Below are 23,766 nucleotides of genomic sequence, written 5' to 3' on the forward strand. Positions count from 1 at the left end.
CGCTTTCCAAACAAGTTGAAAAGACACCCCGTTAAGTCGTGTGTTTTTTTTATTTCAAAAAGGCTTTCGAGCTGAACTGAATTGGAGCATGAACTCTATACAAAAATAAGTCGTTTGTATTAAAGTCCAGGCTCAAATTTTCAAAACGACGAGATCACTCTGAGAAGCCTGTGGAGACAAGGGGCCCATTTCTCGAAAGATATTACTTAATCATATAATATTAGTGTGTTGTTTGCCAAGGGTGGCACTGAAGCTTTAGTAGTTTCATGTGTTCTGCCTACCCCTTTATGGGATACAGGCGTGATTGTATGTATGTATGTATGTATTAGTGTGTTGTCATGGCACCCATACGATTTAACAGTTCATGGACTAATAATATTAGTCTAATATCGTTCGAGTAACGGGCCCCAGGAGAATCCTGCGCTTCTGGGTGGAGTTAGGCTGGCTAGACCCCTAGCCGGCGAACACAGCACGCACAATGGCCTCTCTCTCCGAGGCTAAGTGCGGAAACATGAGCCTATAACTATAAGGCCTTTTGGAAAGACCTCATTTAGTATATTAATCAGCTCATAATAACAAGAACTCACCTCTAAGTCCCTGAAGACATCCCTGATATCAGGTTTCCGCGCTCTCGAGGCCGCGCGCCGCCGCCTCACCGTCCTGTTCAGCCTTCGGACTCTTCTTCTCACTGCAAATAAAAATACAACATTTAGGGTCTCCCCAAACGCGGAATCAGCTATCGCCGACTAAAAATAGCTCGTTAATATGACCATGCGCACAGGATCACCCACACACGTGGTCCCGTAGCCGAATGACATTTCTGCGACGCCGGACGCCGATTGAAAGGCCGCTCTCTCTATCTATCGCTCTTTCGTATTGGCGCGACAGAGCCAGCGGCCTCTCGATCGACGTCTGACGTCGCTGAAATGCCATTCGGCTAGCAGGGCTGGAACGGCCATTCTGTCCCTAGCTCGCCTTCTATTGATATAAATACAACAGCCATACCTGCAGCAGCTTGTTCCCTCGGCAGCGGCCTCACCGCTTCACCTAACTGGGCCTCGGTCACTTCGAGCCCGGCCTGGAACGGCGCGGCCAGCGAGCCGAGCCCGGCCGCTTGCAGCCATTCTGTCTCGAGCTCGCCTTCTGTTGACAAACATAGATGGCGTTAGTGGTTTTTATTTTGCGTAGAAGAATTTTTTTTGTCCGTGTAATATGTCATTTTAATAGTGTACACTATCTTTAAGTATTAATACATTGTCTTCCTTAAGCGTTCTTGCAGATTATTTGCATCGGATTATCCTAGGTAAAGTGTAGAGTATAACCGTGTATAACATTTTGAATATGTGCGAGAAAAATAAGTAAGACCTGCAAAGATTTTTCATTTCATTTACAACAACACCTAAGTATAAGTACCGATATCAAATAGAACCCAACCAAATAATCTAATAGATATTGAATAAAACATTTCTTAAATACGTCGACTTAAACAGAGCAAAACGGTTTTTACTTTTTAGTTTTACCGACAGAATCAAATACGGTATAAAAACTATAATTCGCTATAACTGCGCATATAATAATGCGTATGGATACAAAAAGCGAATTATTCTAAAGCAATCAACTGGCGAGTACCTATTTAAAACATTTAATTGAGCATACAATCTTAGAACCTCTACTACCAGCATAACACAATTACAAAGCCAAAATGTCTACGGAACAGTAGTCTAACAAAAACGTAATCATTCTGTCCTTCTCGAATCAATTGGCAGATATAAGTTTTTGTATCTTCCGCATTTTTTATCGTCTGTCATGTCTATGTAACACGCATGGGAACATGGCAAAAAATATCGATGTTTTGTTTCACGAACAAAGGCTAATTAAAATTAAACATGTGTTGGAATCTCCAGTTGATTGAATCAGCCTAACTATAGGTATTTAAGAGTCTGATGAACTTAGTAAACTTGGTCTCATCGGAAGATCAGCGCTGGAAGTCGCCAGCAACACGCTGATAATTATGAGGACATTTCGTGACTCTTCATCTGTTTGTGTTGTGTTGTAGGTAATTAGTCGTGTCTGTGTTCACGAATAAATTATATTCTATTATATTTGCTTGAACGCTATGAACGTAAGCTTGATAGATCACAGGTAAAACAAAAACGAAACTTGTTTAAATTAATTGTAGTATTTTTCTTCTGTTTTTCAATCACATACATAGGTACGCGAACGGAGCATGAAGCGCGTGTTGAGATATTTTTATTCGCGTATGTGTATAGATGAAAACGAACTGAACTGTTCAAAAACAAACAAACATTGCAATTGTTTTAAACCAAATCAGATTTTTTACCATGTTTGTATTCTTAGCATTACGGACTACAGTTCCATTACCTGCTCTAAGACAGTTCTAAAATGATTCATACAACCGTGCATAATCAAAACGCATGTGTCATTAAGGTTAAAGGGTTACTGAAGCGATCAGCACCAAATTTGGCTAACCATGACAACCTCCATCTTAATGTTTTTGTTTTAACGGTCCCAAAACCACAACTTTAAAGTGTTTTGGACCTTAAGGGGCTTCTGAATGGGCCATATTTTCACTACAATATTGGACCATAACCCATTACCCCTTCTTAAAATTATTTTCACTGCAATAAGTGGTCGGCAACTATTGATATTTCTAACATGTGACTAAGAGAAGTACACCGATAGTTGCCGGCCACATTTTGCATTAAAATATGACCTGTTCAGAAGCCTCAAAGGTATATAAGTATCAAAAATACTCATCAATCTTTGGCATACTTATTCAAATATTTACTCAAGAACTTCTGTCGATTGTAATAAACCCAAATGATATTTACAAATGATTGAGCATCATCAAGTAATGTAAGTAAACCACAAACAAGCCGTTATAACTGTTTCTGATCAGTTTTGGGCCGAATCAAACACCCACGCGTTGGCTCAGTACCTCCCATATGAAGTTTATCTTAACATGGATATGAAGATGAGACAGACAAACAACTGTATTCAATCATATGAGACTGAAATGTAACTGACACTAGACAATATTATACTTTCATATTTAGTTATTGAAGACTAGATAGCTTAAAGAGAAAATAAGATAAGATAAGATAAGATAATCATTTATTGCGAACCATGGTTACAAAGTTGTTTGCATATAGGTACATAGGATCACATGGCACCCTGGTGGGGTATGGCAATTTTTAATACATACTATTTAAACTTAATTACTAATTAGGCTTATTATAAGTGTGTATCTTCCATATACTCTTGGATAGAGTAATATGCCTTGTTCAATAGTAAATTCTTGAGCTTAGTAGTAAATAGGGAAGTTTTATCTACACATTTTATCTGGTGAGGTAGCTTGTTATATATCTGTATAGCTCTATAGTAAGGACCTCTTCTGTATATATCTAAAATCGGTTCTGGCAGGACGAGTTGGTCTCTACGACGGGCGCTCTTGTTATATTCGAACAAATGTATGTTATTTTTGACAAATATAGCTATTTCTAATATGTATAGAGAAGGGAGCGTTAGTATTTGTAGGTTTTGAAAATGTTCTTTACAGCTGTCGGTCTGGGGAATATTACTAAGAATACGGATGCATTTTTTTTGTGTTATAAATAACTCATGTGCGTTGCTGCTATGACCCCACAATAATAGTCCATATCTTAACCAGGATTGTGCATAAGCGTAATATGCTGACAGAGCGCACTGGGTGTGTGTATTGGACTTTAAAATGCTGAATGCAAAAAGGAAGGACGATAAAAAATACCTATCAATAGTGTCTTTGCTTTGGCTTTATTATTACACCAATGGTTTTTTTAACAAATAATTATGTAACCTCCAAACATTTGTAAAAAAAACCTAAAAATGAGATGCTTCTCGTGTTTTTTAAATTGATCATAAATGTAGCCTACAACTCATATACGGAAATGTGTAGTTTCGGCAAAAAATATATAAAATTTTAAGAAGCGATTACAATTATCACAAGACTATTACATTATTTATAATCATATAATTGACCTGACTATACATGAAAGGTCAAGATCCTTGTTTTCAAGGAAGGAAGGTTTTCAATTCGTCTGTATGTTTTTTTTTTTAATGTTTGTTCCACGATATCTCCGTCGTTACTGGACCGATTTTGAAAATTTTTTTTGTCGTTCAAATTATGCAAGTGCGACAGAGAGACAGATGACTACTTTGCGAATAAAATTAGTCCAGTGCGGATTAACACCATGTTATGTATGGAAATGGTACATTACGATACAAGTGCGGAAAAGCGGAAGTTCGAAACGAGAGGCAATAAGACACCGAACACGACCGAAAGGAGTGTTTTAAATCGACACGAGTTACGAATTTCCTTTCGCACGTGTATAATACGACGTTTTCATTACAGATGGACCTCCGAAGTATCGACCTGACAAGAAATCAACCACTTCTCGTACTAGTGCGCAAAAACTAAAAAAACCGGCCAAGAGCGTGTCGGGCCACGCTCAGTGTAGGGTTCCGTAGTTTTCCTAATTTTTCTCAAAAACTACTAAATCTATCAAGTTGAAAACAATTTTCCTAGAAAGTCTTTATAAAGTTCTACTTTTGTGATTTTTTTCATATTTTTTAAACAAATGGTTCAAAAGTTAGAGGGGGGGGACGCACTTTTTTTTCCTTTAGGAGCGATTATTTCCGAAAATGAAAATATTATCAAAAAACGATGTTAGTAAACCCTTATTCATTTTTAAATACCTATCCAACAATATATCACACGTTGGGGTTGGAATGAAAAAAAATATCAGCCCCCACTTTACATGTCCCCCATACATGTAAAGTGGGGGCTGATATTTTTTTTCCCTACCCTAATAAAACATTTTTTTCTATTTTTTATTTTTGCACTTTGTTGGCGTGATTGATATGCATATTGGTACCAAATTTCAGCTTTGTAGTGCTTACGGTTACTGAGATTATCCGCGGACGGACGGACGGACGGACGGACGGACGGACAGACAGACATGGCGAAACTATAAGGGTTCCTAGTTGACTACGGAACCCTAAAAAGCACCATCTATACTGAAGAGGTATATTTGAAAACCAATAAATATTAAATAAAATCTGCTGACTTCTCATTCAGAGAAGAATTACGTTTACCGTGACAGAGCTTTTGTCACCTATAGAGCTTTTTGTTTTTACCTAACAGGATTAAAAGTGATTAGAATGCGCACTTCCGGACATAATACTTTTATGACAGCCCCACTAAACAAAACAACCATAAATTAGGATGAGGTAAGTAATCCCAAGCGAGGGATTCCGTTATTTAGCTGAATATTTGTTATATTTGCTATTTCGATTTGTATTGGGAGTGTATATCTCTTTGAATAGACACCTTAACCACCAGGTATGTATAGGTATGTAAGGCCCATTTGCACCAACCACTTAACTCAGGGTTTGTGGGCTGTCAACTGACAAATTCCATATAAAATTGTGGGTTATAGGAATATTTAAGTTCCGCGTAAAGGTACATTCTTAAGGGTTTTTATCAATTTTGGAGGCGGAACAAATGAATGTAGGCCATTTGGTAGAGTCAACAACCAAGCTAAGTTAGCAGCAGTTTTGATAATGATACCAGACGTCAGACTGCGAAAGTACCTATTAAATGTAATAACACAAACAGCAAAAATATGTACAGTACCTATCAAACGTTAAAAATCCATTTCTATTGCCGAATTCTACATGGCTTATGATGTGATCGTCATAAAAAATGTATTTTATCGGATCATCAGTCTTTAGATTATTTCATGACTAACACACGTTCATTTCTTTGTTATCCACATAACCACGGTTCAATTTAACTCCCGTGACTAAACAGGACGCGCCATTGCCTATATATAGCCCGTCTGCTCTGAATCAGCCGTCTCTTTTTGGTCCTACGACCATTTTTCTCGTGTAAGTATCTCGTCCGCTTTGCTTTGAATCAGGGCCTGTAGCAAAGAGTACTAATAGTTGACGCGCAGTGGCGATTCGCAACTGGCTCTGTCGCACCAATACAAAAGAGTAGAGGGAGCCGCATTTGGAAAAAAAGGAAAACAGAGAAAATTATAAAAATCGTCACTACTTTGAAAAAATCTCGTATCTCACACTGCTATTTTAATGTTGAAACGCAATAACTAACTAATATTTTAGATAAGAATATAATATGTTTAAGTTAGGGCACTCAAGGTCTATTAACACATCATGTATTTTCACATCATTGTTTGTATGACTGTTTGTTGCCTAATTAAAAAAAAAAAAACTTCGTATGCACCCCATACTTAGTTACTACTTTTGTCACTTTCACTGACGGAAGAAGACACGACTTTTCTTTAAAGTAGTGACGAAATGTGCACTACGATGCGGTACGGAGCGTTAACTATTGCATTCTTGGCTACAGGCCCAGATCTCTCTTTGGTCGTATCATTTCTCTTGAGCGATTCATTTCACTAATTGAGTCGGCTGGTATCTTTAGAATCGTCTGGGACTTATACGGAACGGAAGCGATCCTGAGACAGATTAAATACTGAAAATATTTGAACTGTGACAGTGTACTTACAAAGGAGCGTAGTTATTTTTTTTAGTAAGTATGCACATTGCATATATGAATGAACTTGAACACCAAATAAAGTTATCTCAGGTAGGTACACCTTTGTCCCAAGTAGAGAAAGATTTTGAATCTACCTGTCTACTCGTATACCTACATATAAATAGGGTACCACATGAGAACAGCAAGAAACTCAGTTACGGAAATAATATAGAGATAGTTACCAGTGGCGAGGCGTGAAGATTTAAATTGGTAAAGCCGGAGGGCGTTTTGGGATCTACAGTGTTTTGGGTTCTACAGATACTGAAGAATTTTGGGAATCGAGTTGTATCGATACGATAGACTACGCCACTGATAGGTACCTACCTATCTTCACGAAAGAAGATTCTAATGAAGGAAGTGTTCAAAATAAAGGCAATTTCGGTAAAGAAAAACAAAACGGAAAAACACAAAAGCAATTAAGAACATATTCCGGACGTTACTTCCCCTCCGAAAATAGTCGACACATCCGCGACTGAAATAGACTCGTCCTACTGCGTGTTATATTGTGTTGATCCAATGGATTTAGAAAAGCACGTGATCTAGTATATCTATCGTGGAATATTTTATTATTTATAGGAATGTGGAAGCAAGTAACGAGAGAGGGAAACCGAGGAAAAGTGGTCTGTGTAGCGATGAAACGAAAACAAGTGTCTGATGAGATAACCTGTTACTACTGGTGGGACCTATAATTGGCTGTTTGTTACTAGGGTTATATTATTTATTCTGAATTGTAAGCTGTTGGTTCTCCAAATAATAAATAAATAAATAAATAAATATTATAGGACGTTCTTACACAGATTGACCGAGTCCCAAGGTAAGCTCAAGAAGGCTTGTGTTGTGGGTACCCAGAGAACTATATATATACATAGAAAACATCCATGGCTCAGGAACAAATATCTGTGCTCATCACACAAATAAATAACGACGATAATAGATAATGAGTGATAGAGAGGTAGTAGAGGTAGAGGATAATAAGGGCAGGCGAATAATGCTAAATTCCGATACAAGTGCGTAAAAAAGGAAGTTAGTTCAGAAACGAGTGGCGATAAATTAAAACGCGACCGAAGGGAGTGTTTTAAATCGACACGAGTTACAAATTTCCTTTTCGCACGCGTATCGTACGACGTTTTTCAGTACAGATGACCCTCCGAAGTTTCGACCTGACAAGAAATGAACCACTTATCGCACTACTGCGTAAAAAAACACCATCTGTACTGATTTTTAGGGTTCCGTACCTCAAAAGGAAAAAACGGAACCCTTATAGGATCACTTTGTTGTCCGTCTGTCCGTCCGTCCGTCCGTCTGTCAAGACCCTTTTTCTCAGGAACGCGTGGAGGTATGAAGCTGAAATTTATATCAATTACTCAGGTCTACTGTCCCTTGAAGCTGTGAAAAAATCAAACTTCTAAGCCAACGCAATCAAAAGATACAGCCGTTTATGCCGCAAATTTTCGACACTTGCAAGGGAATCAAAACCTACAGGGTGCTTCCCGTGAACTCAGAATCTTGAAATTTGGTACGAAGCAACGTCTTATAGCATAGATAAAGGAAAAATTACGAAAACCATAAATTTTTAGTTACATCACATAATATATTTTTTTTTAATAATTTTAACCTTACTACCCATTTCCTCATAAACGCGTAGAGGTATTAAATTGAAATTCATACCAAATACTCAGATCTATAATACCTTTAAGCTGTAACAAAATCAAACTTCTATGTCAACGCAATCAAAAGAAACAGCAATTTAAGCTGCATATTTTGAAACTCGCAAGTACTCGCAAGGGAATCAAAACCTAAAGGGTACTTCCAGTCGACCTAGAATCTTGAAATTTGGCATGAAGCAACGTTTTATAGCACACATAAAGGAAAAATTCCGAAAACCTTAAAGTTTTAGTTACATTACAAAATATATATTAAATCGATTGTCGTAATGAACGAACTTTGTAAACCTTGCAGGTTTGTACGGAACCCTCGGTGCGCGAGTCCGACTCGCACTTGGCCGGTTTTTTTTTATAGGAAGGAAAAGAGCAAAGAATTCGACCATTCCCGATCGCACCATTGCTCATGAATACCTGCCACACCCACACGGCATGTTTAAACCATAGTCTTCTCTAACCCCCTTGTTCATAAACGTACACTAAAGTTATCAAGCCGATAAAGTTCGTTTGTCCCTTTCCAACGTGATGTGATAGAAAGGGACAAACGAACTTTATCGGCTTGATAACTTTAGTGTACGTTTATGAATAAGGGGATTAGTATCCGATGTTGTGCTTCTACGCACTGACCTGACCTCAGTTTCAAATTGTGTACGAAGATCAGACGCCAATGTTGATAAGTGACGAAGAAAGATCAATAACAGTACTGGAAGTAATGTGATGCTGGATGCTGCGTAAGGTAATATACCCCATAATGGACGGTGATACCATTATGGACAAAAAAACACAAATCTTTAAAAATAAGTATCTAAAATAAGTTTCTAAAAATTGACGGCTATGTACCAGCATAAACTAAGAGTTATAGTGCTGTTTCATTTTGAAGTTTCAATTAATTCGGTTATTTCTGAAGGATTTGGCGAAAAGATAAAATTCACCAGTTTACTGAAAAAAATATCAAGACGAATTCTTAGTAATGTTGCTAAGAGAGTTGAGTTCATGTATAAAATAATAAAAAAATAACGCACGGTGTAATCTTGAATGCGTTTTACTTACTGCATTAAGCATGAGATAAGGTATAAAACATACTAGTTTGTTGCTCCAAAGATATAAAGAAATGACGTTATTTTGCGAGTGTCCATTACTGGACCCGAAAAACTGCGTACCTCCTATGATGGACAAGGAACAATTTACAAAACCAAAATTTACAAGAAACAATCCTATGTTAAAATAACCCAAACTAATTGTATTTATGGTGTATAAAATTGACTCATTGCGTATCAGTTGGCTTTAGAAGTAAAATTTTAAACTTATTTCACTGTCCATAATGGGGGATCCATTACTGGAGAACTGCCGTCCATAATTGGAGAAAAAACACTTAGTTTTAATTTGTTAACTATGAAGAAACCAATAGGAGTATCTATTCTGCAATACGCTTGAAATGTAAAAGAAGGATAGGACATTCAAGATTTAACACGCTTAGCCGCAGAATTTTTACATTTATCAGTGAAATATCAAAAACAGGCGAATTTTTTTCTTAAACTGTCCATGATTGGGTCCGTCACCTTACCAGTTTTTCGTGTAAATTATCACAAATAAAAATTTGATGGCTCGTACTGTTATGTTATGTTACATGTTAAACTTGTCGAGTCTGCTCGTCTTTGTGAATGACACAATTCACACAATAGATTATATCAACTCATCTTCACTATAGTCTTTAGACTTTATTGGTATAATCCGACATCAACACCAATGAATTCCTAACAAATCCACCAGTTAAACAACCATAAGGAAAACCATTATTCAAACACGTACACCTCAAGTTGCGTAGACAAGAATCCAATAATTCACACTCCATAGCGTATCGTTATCTTTCTTTATCGCTCTTCCGTACTTATCTATTGGTGCGACAATGCCAGTTTTGTTTCGTCAGCTTTAACGACTTGGGTTAGGCCGGATCAGGGTCGTAGCCAAATACACAAACGCTTACGATAATATCGTTATCGTATATAGCTATCTCTATCGCTCTTCTGTAGTGGCGTGACAGAGCCAGATTGCGTTTCGATCGGCGTCTAGTGTCGTATCGTATCACAGCAGTTCTCGAAAAGTGTGTACATAGCCACGTCAGCAAATTTTAATTGATCCTATTTTGTTACCAACATTTAGTGATATAAGACACGATAATTGTTATAATTAAGAAAATATAGATACTGGAGAACCTTAATGACCAAATAAAACTTACTAAAATCTCAATTCATGAAATAAATCTTGGTAACAAAAAAGGAATAAACAAAATAACTTTTTCCTTAATTTTTGTACAAACTTTTCGAGAACTGCTGATCATCGAAGTCGACGATTGCCATTCGTCTACTCCGGTAGGGTACGTAACCAAAGGCACGAAAGCTTACGATAATATCGTTATCGTAGCCAGCTATCTCTATCACTCTTCTATTTTGGCGCGACAGAGCCAGACTGAGTATCGATCGAGTGTGCGTAGCCGAATGCACAAACGCTCACGTAACGCTCACGATAATATCTCTTTCGTAGCTATCTATCTCTATCGCTCTTGCGTATTGGCACGACATAGCCCAGGCTACATTTCTGCGGCGTTTCGCGTCGCAGAAATGCCATTCGGCTACGGGGCCTGATCACTTAAGGTTACCCTGAGTAGGCGACGAGTACCTATACCTACATATGTATGTAATGTATGTATGTGTATGGAAATACTTGGACGCATACATCAGCAGATGTTTGATTGGCTAAGAGGCTTAATTAATGTAAATATACACAGCAATTGGCTTAATGGAAGGACAACGGACAATCTAGTGAATCTAGCGATTAAGAAATATAATTGAAAGTAGCTGTTGCCCGCGTCTACGCTCGCGTTAAGTTCAAGAATTACGGAATGCTCCATACAAACTTCCACCCCCCATTTTAGGGAAGTGGGGGGTTATAAAGAGACAAAAAGTAGCCTATGCCGTTCTCCATCCTTTCAACTAGGTATTTTCACTTTAAATAATCCCATCAATTCGTCGCTCCGTTTTGCTGTGAAAGACGGACAAACAGACACACACTTTCCCATTCCTTTTTAGTGCATAAAATACTAAAATCCATGTTTATTGTTTAATATTATTAATGGAAAAGTGTGTCTGTTTGTTTGTCCGTCTTTCACGGCAAGGCAAAATGGAGCGACGAATTGACGTGATTTTTTAGGTGGAGATAGTTGAAGGGATGGAGAGTGACATAGGCTACTTTTTGTCTCTTTCTAACGCGAGCAAAGCCGCGGGCAAAAATTAGTATACTAACATGAACTTACATTAACTTTATGCCATTTAACTTGTAAGTTAATTAATTAACGATACTATATTATAGGAAACCTTGGAAAACCACCCAAAGTCTGAATTAGCAAAAAAACCGACCTTGATTTCTGACATTCATCACCAAATCAGCCAACGTGGAAATAGATGCAAATATATGCACTTATTTCCATCTAGCAGTAGTAACCATAGACAAAGCGAAACTTGATACACTCAGGGTCGTAGAGTAAGAATTAGTACTACTTCCTTGAGGAAGTGAAAAAGAATTGAACAAAAAAGTAGAACAATAGTTCATGGAGATAGTTACGAAGTAAGTAATGTAAAGAGTTTTAAGAAATTAAAATTCTTAAGGTTTGTAGGCTGTAGGTGTTTACTTACTTACCCAAATTAAACATAATGTATAACTTTGTATTACCCGAATCGACCAATGCAAAAAGAGTCAGAGTTGAGATCTAAAATCCCGTAAATCATCATAAATATCAATACTATTAACTGTACGGAATACGGACTTCTTGAAAAAGCGCTGGTGGCCTAGCGGTAAGAGCGTGCGACTTTCGATCCGGAGGTCGCGGGTTCGAACCCCGGCTCGTACCAATGAGTTTTTCGGAAGTTATGTGCGAAATGTCATTTGATATTTTCCAGTCGCTTTTCGGTGAAGGAAAATATCGTGAGGAAATCGGACTAATTCCAATAAGGCCTAACTACCCTTCGGGTTGGAAGGTCAGATGGCCGTCGCTTTCGTAAAAACTAGAGCCTACGCTAAATCTTGGGATAAGTTGTCAAAAGCGGACCCCAGGTCCCCATGAGCCGTGGCAAATGCCGGGATAACGCAAGGAGGATGATGACGGACTTCTTGAAAAGATCTAAGTTATAGTTCGCTGGAAATAGATTTGTAGGAAGTGAGTTCCATTCCACTCCTTAGCCGTTCGCATGATAAAGCTGGATGCAAATTTGTATGTATATATTAGCTTTATTGTACTTAAAAGAAGCAAAAGAGACATTATTATCTACAGGGACCATAAAATACACTGAAGGCGAATCGCTGAATAGGCTGAAGGGACCTTTAGTGCGAATCAGTGGCAAAGGGCTGAAGTAGTAAACCAATTTCAGAATCATTGACACTAAGGCATTTACTTCATTTACTTTTTTTTTAATCTTATTTTTGTCGAGGCTTTGGACTACTTCATTTACTTAAAAAATCAAACACCGATTATTTATTTTACCATATTTACAAACGATTAGGAGCTGGTATTGACTCTTCCCAAGGTAATTCGAATCTCGCAGATATTTGTTTGCGCCACTATCTTGCCTCTTGAGAGCTCATGTGATTGTACTACGTCAGGAGTTGCCAGTAGCATAGCAACATGGTTGATTCTAAAACACGGAAATGTACGAAAACATGTAGGTACCAGTGGCGGAGCGTCGATACAACTCGATTCCCAACGGGTTCCCTAAAATTCTCTAGTATCTGTAGAAGTCCTTACAAAACAGATTCCAAAAACCCCTCCGACTTTACCAATGAAAATTTTCACGCCCTCCACTGCATGGTAGGTAGGTGGGTACCGTAAAATGCTGCAACATTGCCACCCTGCCTATCATTGCCTGGTGCGAAAAATAGTGTTTTATTGTCGAAAAACCGTTTATAAAATATTCTATTAAGTAGGTATTTTTAATTTCAGTGAAAAAATAGCAGCATGAGGCTTTTGTCCAGACGACTTTTTCTGATCATGAAACCATTCTGTGACACAAGATAATTTTAGAAATTGGGTCAAATGGTTAAACAACCTTAGGTACTGGATACTGGTATACAAGTATAGATACTAGTAGATGATAGTCCAAAACTAAAAAACAAACCATGAAAAAGTACCATGATTAAACTTTCAAAAACATAAATCCTTTTCTTAATTAGTCTATTTCGGAGCTCATCCCGCCGCGGGATTAAATAATCAACATAACATAATCCATTGTGAAAAACAACACAAAAATAGTAAGAGTTTTCGTAAACAATCGGGTCTTATCGCTAAGCCATCTCAGCCAACCTTCGAGCGAAAGGACCACTTACGAAATAAAAATTGATAAAAACAAAATGTTTAAAAACACAATAGAAGATTAAGTAATTATTGGCACGGGTTAAACAATTGTTTCGTGTTGATAATATCTAAAGTAGGTGGTAGCTCTAAACTCGTGTCTATGTACACTATGTAGGTATTTATTCATAATTTTGATTTGTTACAAAAAAAAATGGTTTACAGGAGGAAGTTTGATAGACAAAATCCCAGTTTTGTTACCGAAACAAATTACACTGAGAGAAATTTGCCTTGTGAATTTAGCAAGTTCGACTTGTTGCCTGTTTATCACTTTGAAATAAAAATAAACGGAATAAATCACAATATTGATGATACAAGTCGAATTTATACGAATCAGCCAAACATATGTTTAAAACAATATGTGACATGTTGCTTTTATAAAATCGACATGTTGATTCAAATAAAACATTGATTCAAATAAAATAAAACTTGTAGAACTTGTAGGTCCTCTAGTTAGACTTAACAAAATCAAACTTGTAGTTTGAACCAAAGAGCACGTAGCGCAAACGTATTTTAACCAAAAAATTGTTGAAAGAACATGAAATCTAGTTGTTTTTTCTCTCGGTGTAAAGAAATGATTTATTAGCGACCGTTTACATGTAAATGTAGTTTAAGCTTACGTTATTATATCATTGGAAACGGCATTTGAAGCGGCTCCCACTAGGACATGGGAAGTCAAATCTAAACACGCTTGTTGTAGAGAACCGCGGGATGTGTTGACAAGTGGGAGTAAACTTCCTGAAGCCGCGGCGCACCCGGCACCGACAACTGTTTACAATTACACGGACCATTGACAGTATTGACACTCATCATCGCCATCTAACGCCGTGGCTTGCGTGGGCAACGGTCGCGCGATGGTCGCGCGACGGCGATGCGACGCATACAAAATCAAACCTTATCGATATGGAAGTATGAGACGCGACGGAGACGGTCGCGCGACGGTCGCCCACGCAAGACACGGCGTAATAGTCCTACTAGCATTAAGAGACAGCGACGAGAAAGGACTCTATTTGGGCCACATTCTTAGACACCCCAGATACAAACTCCTACAGACCAATAACGGGCAAAGTGGCGGAAAAGGACATTCAGGTCGGTAGAAGGAATCGTGGCTACGTAATATCCGTGAATGGAATGGAATCGTGGATGCCGATGAGCTTTTCTACCTCGTCAAAGATAGGGATAAATATGCGGAGCTAACTGCTAACCTTCACTAGTTGCTTTGCTTCTTCTTTTCTTATGCGCACTGCCAAGAAGTGGAATTCCTTGCGGCTATATTTCCGAGCTCATATAACCCAGCAACCTTCAAATCAAGGGTGAACAGGCATCTTCTGGGCGAGCTCACTCCATCGTAGGCCACGTCTTTGCCTTTGGCTAGTCTGTGGCCAAGAGTAAGCCCATTTACAACATAAAAAAGAGGCACTTGAAGAAGCATTCCGAGCTGATTACCTAAATCTCCCACTAGGCCATGGGAACTTGGGAAGTCACCACGTTTGTTGTAGAAAATGACGGGATGTATTGACATGTGCGGGTAAACTTCCTGGAAGCACCCGGTACTGTTAAAGATTATTTACAATTTTATTACGCGGACCGTTGATCGTTTACGATTAGGAGTCAACTTGGATTTCTTGAGTTTCCCATATAAAATTAATTCGGTATTATATTATGAATTCTTAATTAGCGCGTTATGTTTTAAATAGTGATTTTTGTGACGTCATGCCTATAGCGGAAGGAAGCTTGAAATGGAATAAAGTCCTTTCCACCAGAGATTCCAACGTACATTCTGCTAAAATGGTTTTTGTTGCATTCGAAATATAAAGAGGACATTATTTATATGTGAACTGCCTCATCTATTACATTTTTTTTAATTTTAAATATGTATAATAAAGCTCAACAACTTATGGACAAAAACGCAAGTAAACAATGCAATTTATGAGTACAAAGGTTCATACTAATATCGTAAAGGTAGCTTTGCACTCAGGAAACTCACCGATAACCAATTTGGCGTGGAACCAGCATATTGCACCCATAACACATGAGTCACACTCTCACTGGCCGGAAAAACGGATGCCATATACACGACACAAAACTTCTAAATTTAGAAATAAACATCGGAACACTGGCCGGTTAGAAGCGCACTGGCTGAAAACACGTGAAAAAAAATGTTCCAAATTTGAAAATTAAAAAAAACTTTGCGAATTTTATTCTGAGTTGTGAAAAGCTAAAAGTAGGTAACTGTGTAATTTAGATTTTACGGATTACACTAAATTTTAACAGCTATTTTTGGTATAAGTTTTTGGCGGGAAAACTTTCTGTATTTAATTAGTAGTTATAAACTAGCTTTTTAACGTAAACACATAACTTTTTAACGAACTTTTTTAAGTTGCCACACTTAAAATTTTACTGTGTTTGTGTGAGATTGGTGATTAACAGCAGTTAGTGCGGCGTCGAGCGCGCGACTGACTGGCGCATGCGCCGATGCGCCCGCGTTTATGCTCTTATACTTTATTTATAGGCTTTATAGGCTGGTGCAGTATGATATTAATTTTATAACAAACACTTCTGGTTTCTAACTGGGAACGATATAAACAGATCGTAAAATGCTTTTAGTGACTTTGCTTTTTGTTTTGATGAAGTTTTCTAGTGACAGAACATGTGTCTGTACGCACAGTCATTGAGCAGAATCTAATGTATTAATGCCTTTATCTCTGTGATTTATTTTCACATATATACAAACATAATTATTTATTTTGAAAGTCATGTATGCATTTTCAACTTTGGTCTATTTTTTTCTTGGGTGGGCCGCAAAAGTACAATATTATAATATTCTCTACAGCCTCTACAGGTGTGCAATACACATTAATGTAGGTAAATGTGATATGACACATCAATTAAATAATGAAAATGTAATAACACTGCGTTATAATTATTCTACATAATATATCTAATGACAAACCTGAATCCATTAGGAGACTGGACCATGTATCCGTATTTTTGAAACTTAATAACACCACCATTATTTTCACTTAAACCACGAAACTTCACAAAAACTTTTAACAATCACAAAACCGTTTTACCATTTTCCAGAAGAACCAAAAAAATTTTTTTTAAGATCCTGTATTCGGACCAGTAACGGTCGGACGGTAAAGTGTACTAACTTAAAAATCACAATTTGTCCTCTCATTACCCCCACCAGTGTCCGAAGATTGTGGAATATTTACCTAATGAGTTCGAAGTCAAAACGATGTCATTAGAGTTATTGTCTGTCGTCAGTCCACTTAAATATTTGGGTGATAAGGAAAAATGTCTAAAGAAGGAAAGAACTTATCGCTTATGTGAAAAAATGCATGTGTTACGCATCGTTCAAAAAGTCTATTATATTTTTTTAACCTTTTTTATTCGATATTTTTGATAAGTTTATTAACAAAGAGTCCAAAGGAGTCATAAAACTTCGTACAAAAAAATTGTAGGTACCATTTTTTTTTCCTTTCTTATATATATGGGATAGATAAAAATAAAAGTTTTCATTTGCACATTTCGTCTAATGATACAGCTTCAAGAAGAAAACTGATTAAAGATAGAAGCAGACACCAGACACTATAACGACTTATTACAGACAATTACAAGTGCTTTAATATCTATTTCCCCCTAATTTATAAATGTAATGCAAACAAAAACACTACTTACTGATAGGGAACACGGAATTCAACAACTTCATGTTTGAATATCATTAAAATCATCAAATGATTCAACAGAACCAAAACACAAGAGTCTCTTGCGATATCGTCCGAACGATTGAATGCGTATTATTTTTCTAAACCAGTATCAGATAAAAGATTTATAGAGTAGGCAGGTGACAATTGCGACGCAGTTTTGTAAAAATAAATCGGTCGAAGGTATACTTGTGACTGACAGTTTTTATATTTTTTTTTTGTTTCTTTAAATGTAGTAAATCAGTCATGTTATTGTAGAGATTTATTGATAAACAGTTGATTCAGCTGCAATTCATAGAATGTAATGAAAATTGTGTATTTTAAACGTAGCAGATAAGTTACTCAGGGAAAAACATTATATATAATAATAGGTACTGACAACAATATGAAATGAAATGAACTGATTTTTTAGTTTAACTATCATTTAGAATTATTTAATATACCTATATAATACACAAATGACTTATATTAGTACATTACGAAAAGGAAGTTCGAAACGAGTGGCGATAAATTAAAACACGACCGAAGGGAGTGTTTTAAATCGACAAGAGTTACGAATTTCCTTTTCACACGTGTATCGTACGACGTTTTTCAGTACAGACGAGTCTCCGAAGTTCCTGGCTTATAATGAACCACTTCTCGCACTAGTGCGTAAAAAAACCACTATCTGTACTAAAAAAAATATTTTCAAAACAAAAGAGCCTAAATATGTATACCGAAAATAAAGATATCGCGCCATGGTTCTAAGGCAACTATATTGCGAACAGTTAAACCTTGAGGCTCGACAATAAAATATAAAATTTATGTCAAATGTTTTAGATGCAAACATTTGACATATGATTATACTAATAGATATTTGAACTGCCTAATACCATATGCATTAAGGTTGTGCCAAACCAACCAAGGTTATGAACGTTTTTTGTTAGATACATATAAAATATGTTTGTTCTACGAAATAAAATACTATTAAAAACTTCGAACACTCCGATGAAACGAATGAATGACAATATTCATTACAAAAATTTTAATTTAAAATCCGGCATAGCTATAATGTGCAAAAGAATTCGCTTAGTAACAAGTGTAGTAGGTTAATAGTTATGGTATTTATACTATATGTTAGGTTGTAACAAAACACCACAGCCTTGATAAACGTAAGGCGTTACGTATACGTGATAAGCCGACCAATGTCTCAGATGTAGGACCGAAATAAATATAAATAAAACACTTCAAATGTCGCTGGTAACTTGTCACTTAGTAATAATTGACATGTTGGCGCTACTGTTACATCATTACGATAAGGCGCTAAATTTAAATATGACTTTTTTTGGATTTCAATTTTTTTCCGTTTTTTTTTACATAGTTAAATATTCTTGAAGACTGCAACAACAACATCCAATATTAGGTAATAAATATTATATTCTGTTCCGTATTAATAATTAGTATCGTAAAAAAGTTAACAGAATGAAAAAAAAACAGAAAACATGCCAACAGGACAAAAATGCCAATCCTACCCTGACCTTAAAGACCTAAATTATATGAAAATGAAGTCTACTAATCTATAAATCTATTCACAATAAAGTATCTATCCGCACATCATTTAAAATGTAACCTCTATCTAACATACGTAAAGAAGCCATTTGTAAGCTAAAACATCATTCACGACACATGCAGCCACATACCTAACTTTATAAGGTGCGAAACGCAAAGCAAATAAAACTAAGCATACGAACCATAGACGGACTTTATCTCGTCGTATTAAGATGTACATTTTGTCCCAATGTTGGCAACATTGCAAAAGTAAAAAATCTCGCATTCAGGAAGTATCGCTGAGCTATGCGCGTCATTCGTATGCCACAATAGGTTAGATGAATAATTTAACTTTTGCAGTTAAGACAGATAGACGCGGACAAAGTGTCAAAAATAATATACGACTTTATTGCTTTGCGGTAAGGTTGTGGATACATATTTCTGATACTTTGTCGGCATCTATATTTAAAAGCTCGACTGTACCATAGACCAACACAGCTTACAAGTAAAATCAAACCTTATTTCAGAGTTTAGCTAACTCGAAGTTGATATTGCGATGTTAGAAGATTATTTTTTAGAAGAAGAAGGTTGTAAAAGCATGTACCTACTGTAGGAAATATGTAAGATATTTATTCTTTACTTTGTACGTGTTTTCCTACGGACACGTGTCCAGTCCAGACATGGTTATCTAGGTAACCGATCATTAAAAATGCGTTTACAAAAGCGTCACAGTTTTATGAAATTGTGACTTATGTGGTTTCTGCGAATGGAGTTTTTAGTGTGAATAGAAATCTTATAACGATCATAATAATAGGGCTTATTAAATATTTGATATCAAAGAACTCCTGCAAACAATAATTTCAATGTGTGATTGGAACGATTTTATTTTGTATCAATATTAATTGGGAAGCCTAAAAACTGGATTGTTGACCCAAAATAGAATTTTATCAATAACAATATTATAATAGGCAGTTAATTTTAGAAATCACAAACAATCGTGATTCGGTCACGTATCACTATACGATATCACTCCCAAAAACAGAACAATAATGGTCCGAATAAGGTCCTGACCGTTACTAGGCAACATTCGAATTCGATTTTTTAAATAATGATATGAGGTGACGGGTAAGAATTTCAAATTCGATTTTTGAAATTATTGTGGTGTAGGCTACAGGCAATAGCAACCTCTCACTGCAATATCACGATTTCGATTTCTTTCGATTCTTTTTCGTCTTTATATTTATTTTCTTAAGTATTATTGTTGTATGAATACATACATACATACATACATACATACAATCACGCCTGTTTCCCAGAGGGGTAGGCAGAGATCACGGATTTCCATTTACTACGATCCTGACAAACCACTTTCGCTTCACACACTTTCATAACATTTCTCATACACGCTCGTCGGTTTCGAGTACTTCTGACCTGGCCTCTTTGCAATATTTCCCCGATTTGATCAAGAAAAGTTCGCCTAGGTCTTCCACTACCAACTGACCCTTCCACTCCTTTTTCATATACTTTCTTCGTTAATCTCCTCTCATCCATCCTCTCTACATGCCCAAACCACCTTAACATACCCATCTCAATCTTTGTCACCACATCTACATCCACTCCACACTTCTCTCTTATCACGTTGTATGAATATTATTCTTTTAACCAAATCTTGACGTGTAAAATGGCTTTAAAAATAAATGAGTATGAGTAACAGTGACACTTAAACTTAAGCAGTCTCGTGTGCCATGTCTACCCCTTTTGCCAATACAGGCGTGAGTTTATGTATTTATGTTATTGGTATAGTTATATGATGTTCTGCAGCGTTGGGAGCCGTGACAAAAATATTAATCGTGTATTCTGTGACTTTAGTCTTGGACCACAACTATGGTCAGCAAGTTTAAGACGTAATTAAGTAGGTAAATAGGTATAACCGACGTTTAATGGTTTCCGGGGTTTTCCTTCCATTTATGTAAATATTTTGCCAAGACACGATTTTCAAATATGTCCTACAATATAAATATGTGTATGATATGATTGATATTATGATAAATTACACTGATTTAAACTTTCACGATTATTACACATAATTATTTTTAAAAATCGGGACTTAATCGCGTATAACTGCATATTAAACTGACCTCCAACGTTTCAAGGACGGCGTTGTCCCCGTGGTCTCGGAGAAGACCTTCCGTGTCTTCTCCGAGACCACGGGGACTAACTAATTATGATAAATTACGACTCAATTTTGGATAATACTTACGTTATTTTGAATGTAACATATTATAATGTATAAGTAGTTGGGTTTTTTGAGCCCGAATTTTCACAAGACTAAAAGAATTTTCACATAATAAGCCTTTCCACTGCCATCAAATTCGAAGCAGAACAATGTACCCGATACGCTGAAACGACTTTTCAGTTACTGGTTTCAAATGATATTCAATGCAATATAGTTTTAGGGGGTGACGTTTACAATTATAATTTGGATGCACTACGCATAATGTCAAAACAAAAACGGATTTTTGCATTCGGAACGGCGCTCGGCGTCGGATTCGCGTCGCGTTCTCGATTTCGCCGCGCGACTCAGAATACGGAAGCGGTTCCATTTTCAAATGCAAATGGAACATGGAATGGTGTATGTAGGCTTCATGCTATGAGGATGAACCTCGTTGGTTTTTTTTTTAAATTAAAAATGAGCTTACTCATGGCCACAGACTAGCGCGAAGTCGTGGCCTACGATGGAGCTCGTCCAGAAGGTACCTAACCCTTCATTTGTAGATTGCTCGGTTTTATGAGCTGGGACTGGGACTGTAAGGTGGCTCTGTTTTTATAGGTACATCGTCTATGTAATATTATGGGTATGTGAAATGAAAGCTATCGAAAGCAGAATAGCTACGCCTCAGCCTCGAGAAGATTTCAGTCCCCCCTCAGTTAGAGAAGGGTTACCACTAGAAACTCGGCGGGTCTCTTCTTTTCAAAACTGCCATGCCTACAGGCGTCAAATTATGTATTTATGGATGTTATGCATGTATTGCAGATAACTGTACCTTTTACTTGCCAGAAGGACACGAACAAAGGTTAACCTAACGGTAAAGATTCATTAAATTTATAATCCTATGCACATAATATTGTTGAATGGATCGCCATTGATAACGCCGCGTATGTGATCGGTCGATTGCAAGTTGGGTTCCGTAGAATTAAAATTATAAATAAATGTTATAGGCTTATAGGGATAAGAAGGATTGTGTAGTAGGAACACAGACAAAGATAATCATTATATAGTAAATATAGAAAACGTAAATACATATAAAATACACATGATTCAGGTACAAACATTCCTTTCGTAATTGATCATCATGGATAATGTTTATTTTCACCACACCAACTACGTGCAACAAATCGTCACTACTTTGAAAAAATCTCGTATCTCAGGCTGCTCCTCAAAGTAAAAAACCGGCCAAGAGCGTGTCGGGCCACGCTCAGTGTAGGGTTCCGTAGTTTTTCGTATTTTTCTCAAAAACTACTGAACCTATCAAGTTCAAAACAATTTTCCTAGAAAGACTTTAAAAAGTTCTACTTTTGTGATTTTTTTTCATATTTTTTAAACATATGGTTCAAAAGTTAGAGGGGGGGGGACGCACTTTTTTTTCCTTTAGGAGCGATTATTTCCGAAAATATTAATATTATCAAAAAACGATCTTAGTAAACCCTTATTCATTTTTTAATACCTATTCAACAATATATCACACGTTGGGGTTGGAATAAAAAAAAATCAGCCCCCACTTTACATGTAGGGGGGGTACCCTAATAAAACATTATTTTCCATTTTTTATTTTTGCACTTTGTTGGCGTGATTGATATACATATTGGTACAAAATTTCAGCTTTCTAATGCTTACGGTTACTGAGATTATCCGCGGACGGACGGACGGACGGACGGACAGACAGACATGGCGAAACTATAAGGGTTCCTAGTTGACTACGGAACCCTAAAAACGCAGTAAGTCTATACCTATGCATTCCATATATACTTACTACATTTTCTTTTCATTGACAGACGAAGATACAAGTTTTTTTTTAAAGTAGTGACGAAATGTCCTTATCGGGATTCAAAACTATGGAAGTATTTTAAGGATTAAAAAATGGGTGGTATTTAAACGAAAATCAAAAAAATAACTTTTTTTACGCAAATATAGTCCAAATTCATATCAAAAATACTAATTGAACAGCAAAATTTGCAACTCAAAATATTACTAAATACACTACAATATTATTCGTGGCGTGCATCTATTTTAACTTTTAGTAAAGCTTTTTCATGATTGCATCGCTAATAATTACTAACGCACAGTATACCTAGCAACGCTTTTTTTTTAAATGTAGCTTCTATTTTTACATAATATACAGCAGTTTAATCTAAATGACACAGCATTTTTTTCTAATTGCAATCAATTTTTTTATTAATTACAACATAAAGTGACCAGCAAAAAAACATAAAATTTAAAGCGCAAGCGCACAGAGAAGAAGAACGGCTTTTTTGACTGCATTAAACAGCTTTTACGGTTCAACGAGTGATAGTCCATACCTACGCAAGATGACGCGATTGGCGGATCGAGCAAGTTCTAACCTAACCTTACCCACTTTTATCACAAAACTTTTATTCCGTGAGGGTTACAGTTCTAACCGAACCTAACCCACTTTTCTCACAAAAGTTTGTTTCCGTGAGGGTCGCATTTCTAACCTTTTTTTTTTGTTGACGGAGTGGGGAATGTTTTTACGCATTTCTCCCCGCCCGTGGGGAAGGCCATGATGGGGAGGGTATGTGGGACTCACTCATTCAGCTCCCTCTCCTGGC

At 36.7% G+C, this 23,766-nt stretch overlaps 1 protein-coding gene across 6 annotated transcripts in view; it reads right to left on the reverse strand.

Moving 5' to 3' along the window:
- The window catches only part of LOC125225047 (rho GTPase-activating protein conundrum), a 245,632-nt gene that overhangs the window by 46,707 nt on the left and 175,159 nt on the right, over positions 1-23,766 (reverse strand). For 4 of the 6 annotated variants that reach the window (XM_048128555.1, XM_048128554.1, XM_048128557.1 and 1 more), the window contains 2 exons: positions 1,006-1,143; positions 588-688 (listed from right to left, as the gene is read on the reverse strand). In XM_048128555.1, the coding sequence (XP_047984512.1) occupies positions 588-688; positions 1,006-1,143 (239 nt within the window). Of the gene's footprint in view, positions 1-587; positions 689-1,005; positions 1,144-15,668; positions 16,091-17,365; positions 17,438-23,766 lie in introns of those variants that run through there. The other 2 variants (XM_048128559.1, XM_048128558.1) reach the window with 2 other exon arrangements.

Source organism: Leguminivora glycinivorella, chromosome 4 (genome assembly GCF_023078275.1).
Source record: "Leguminivora glycinivorella isolate SPB_JAAS2020 chromosome 4, LegGlyc_1.1, whole genome shotgun sequence".
NCBI lineage: Eukaryota > Metazoa > Arthropoda > Insecta > Lepidoptera > Tortricidae > Leguminivora > Leguminivora glycinivorella.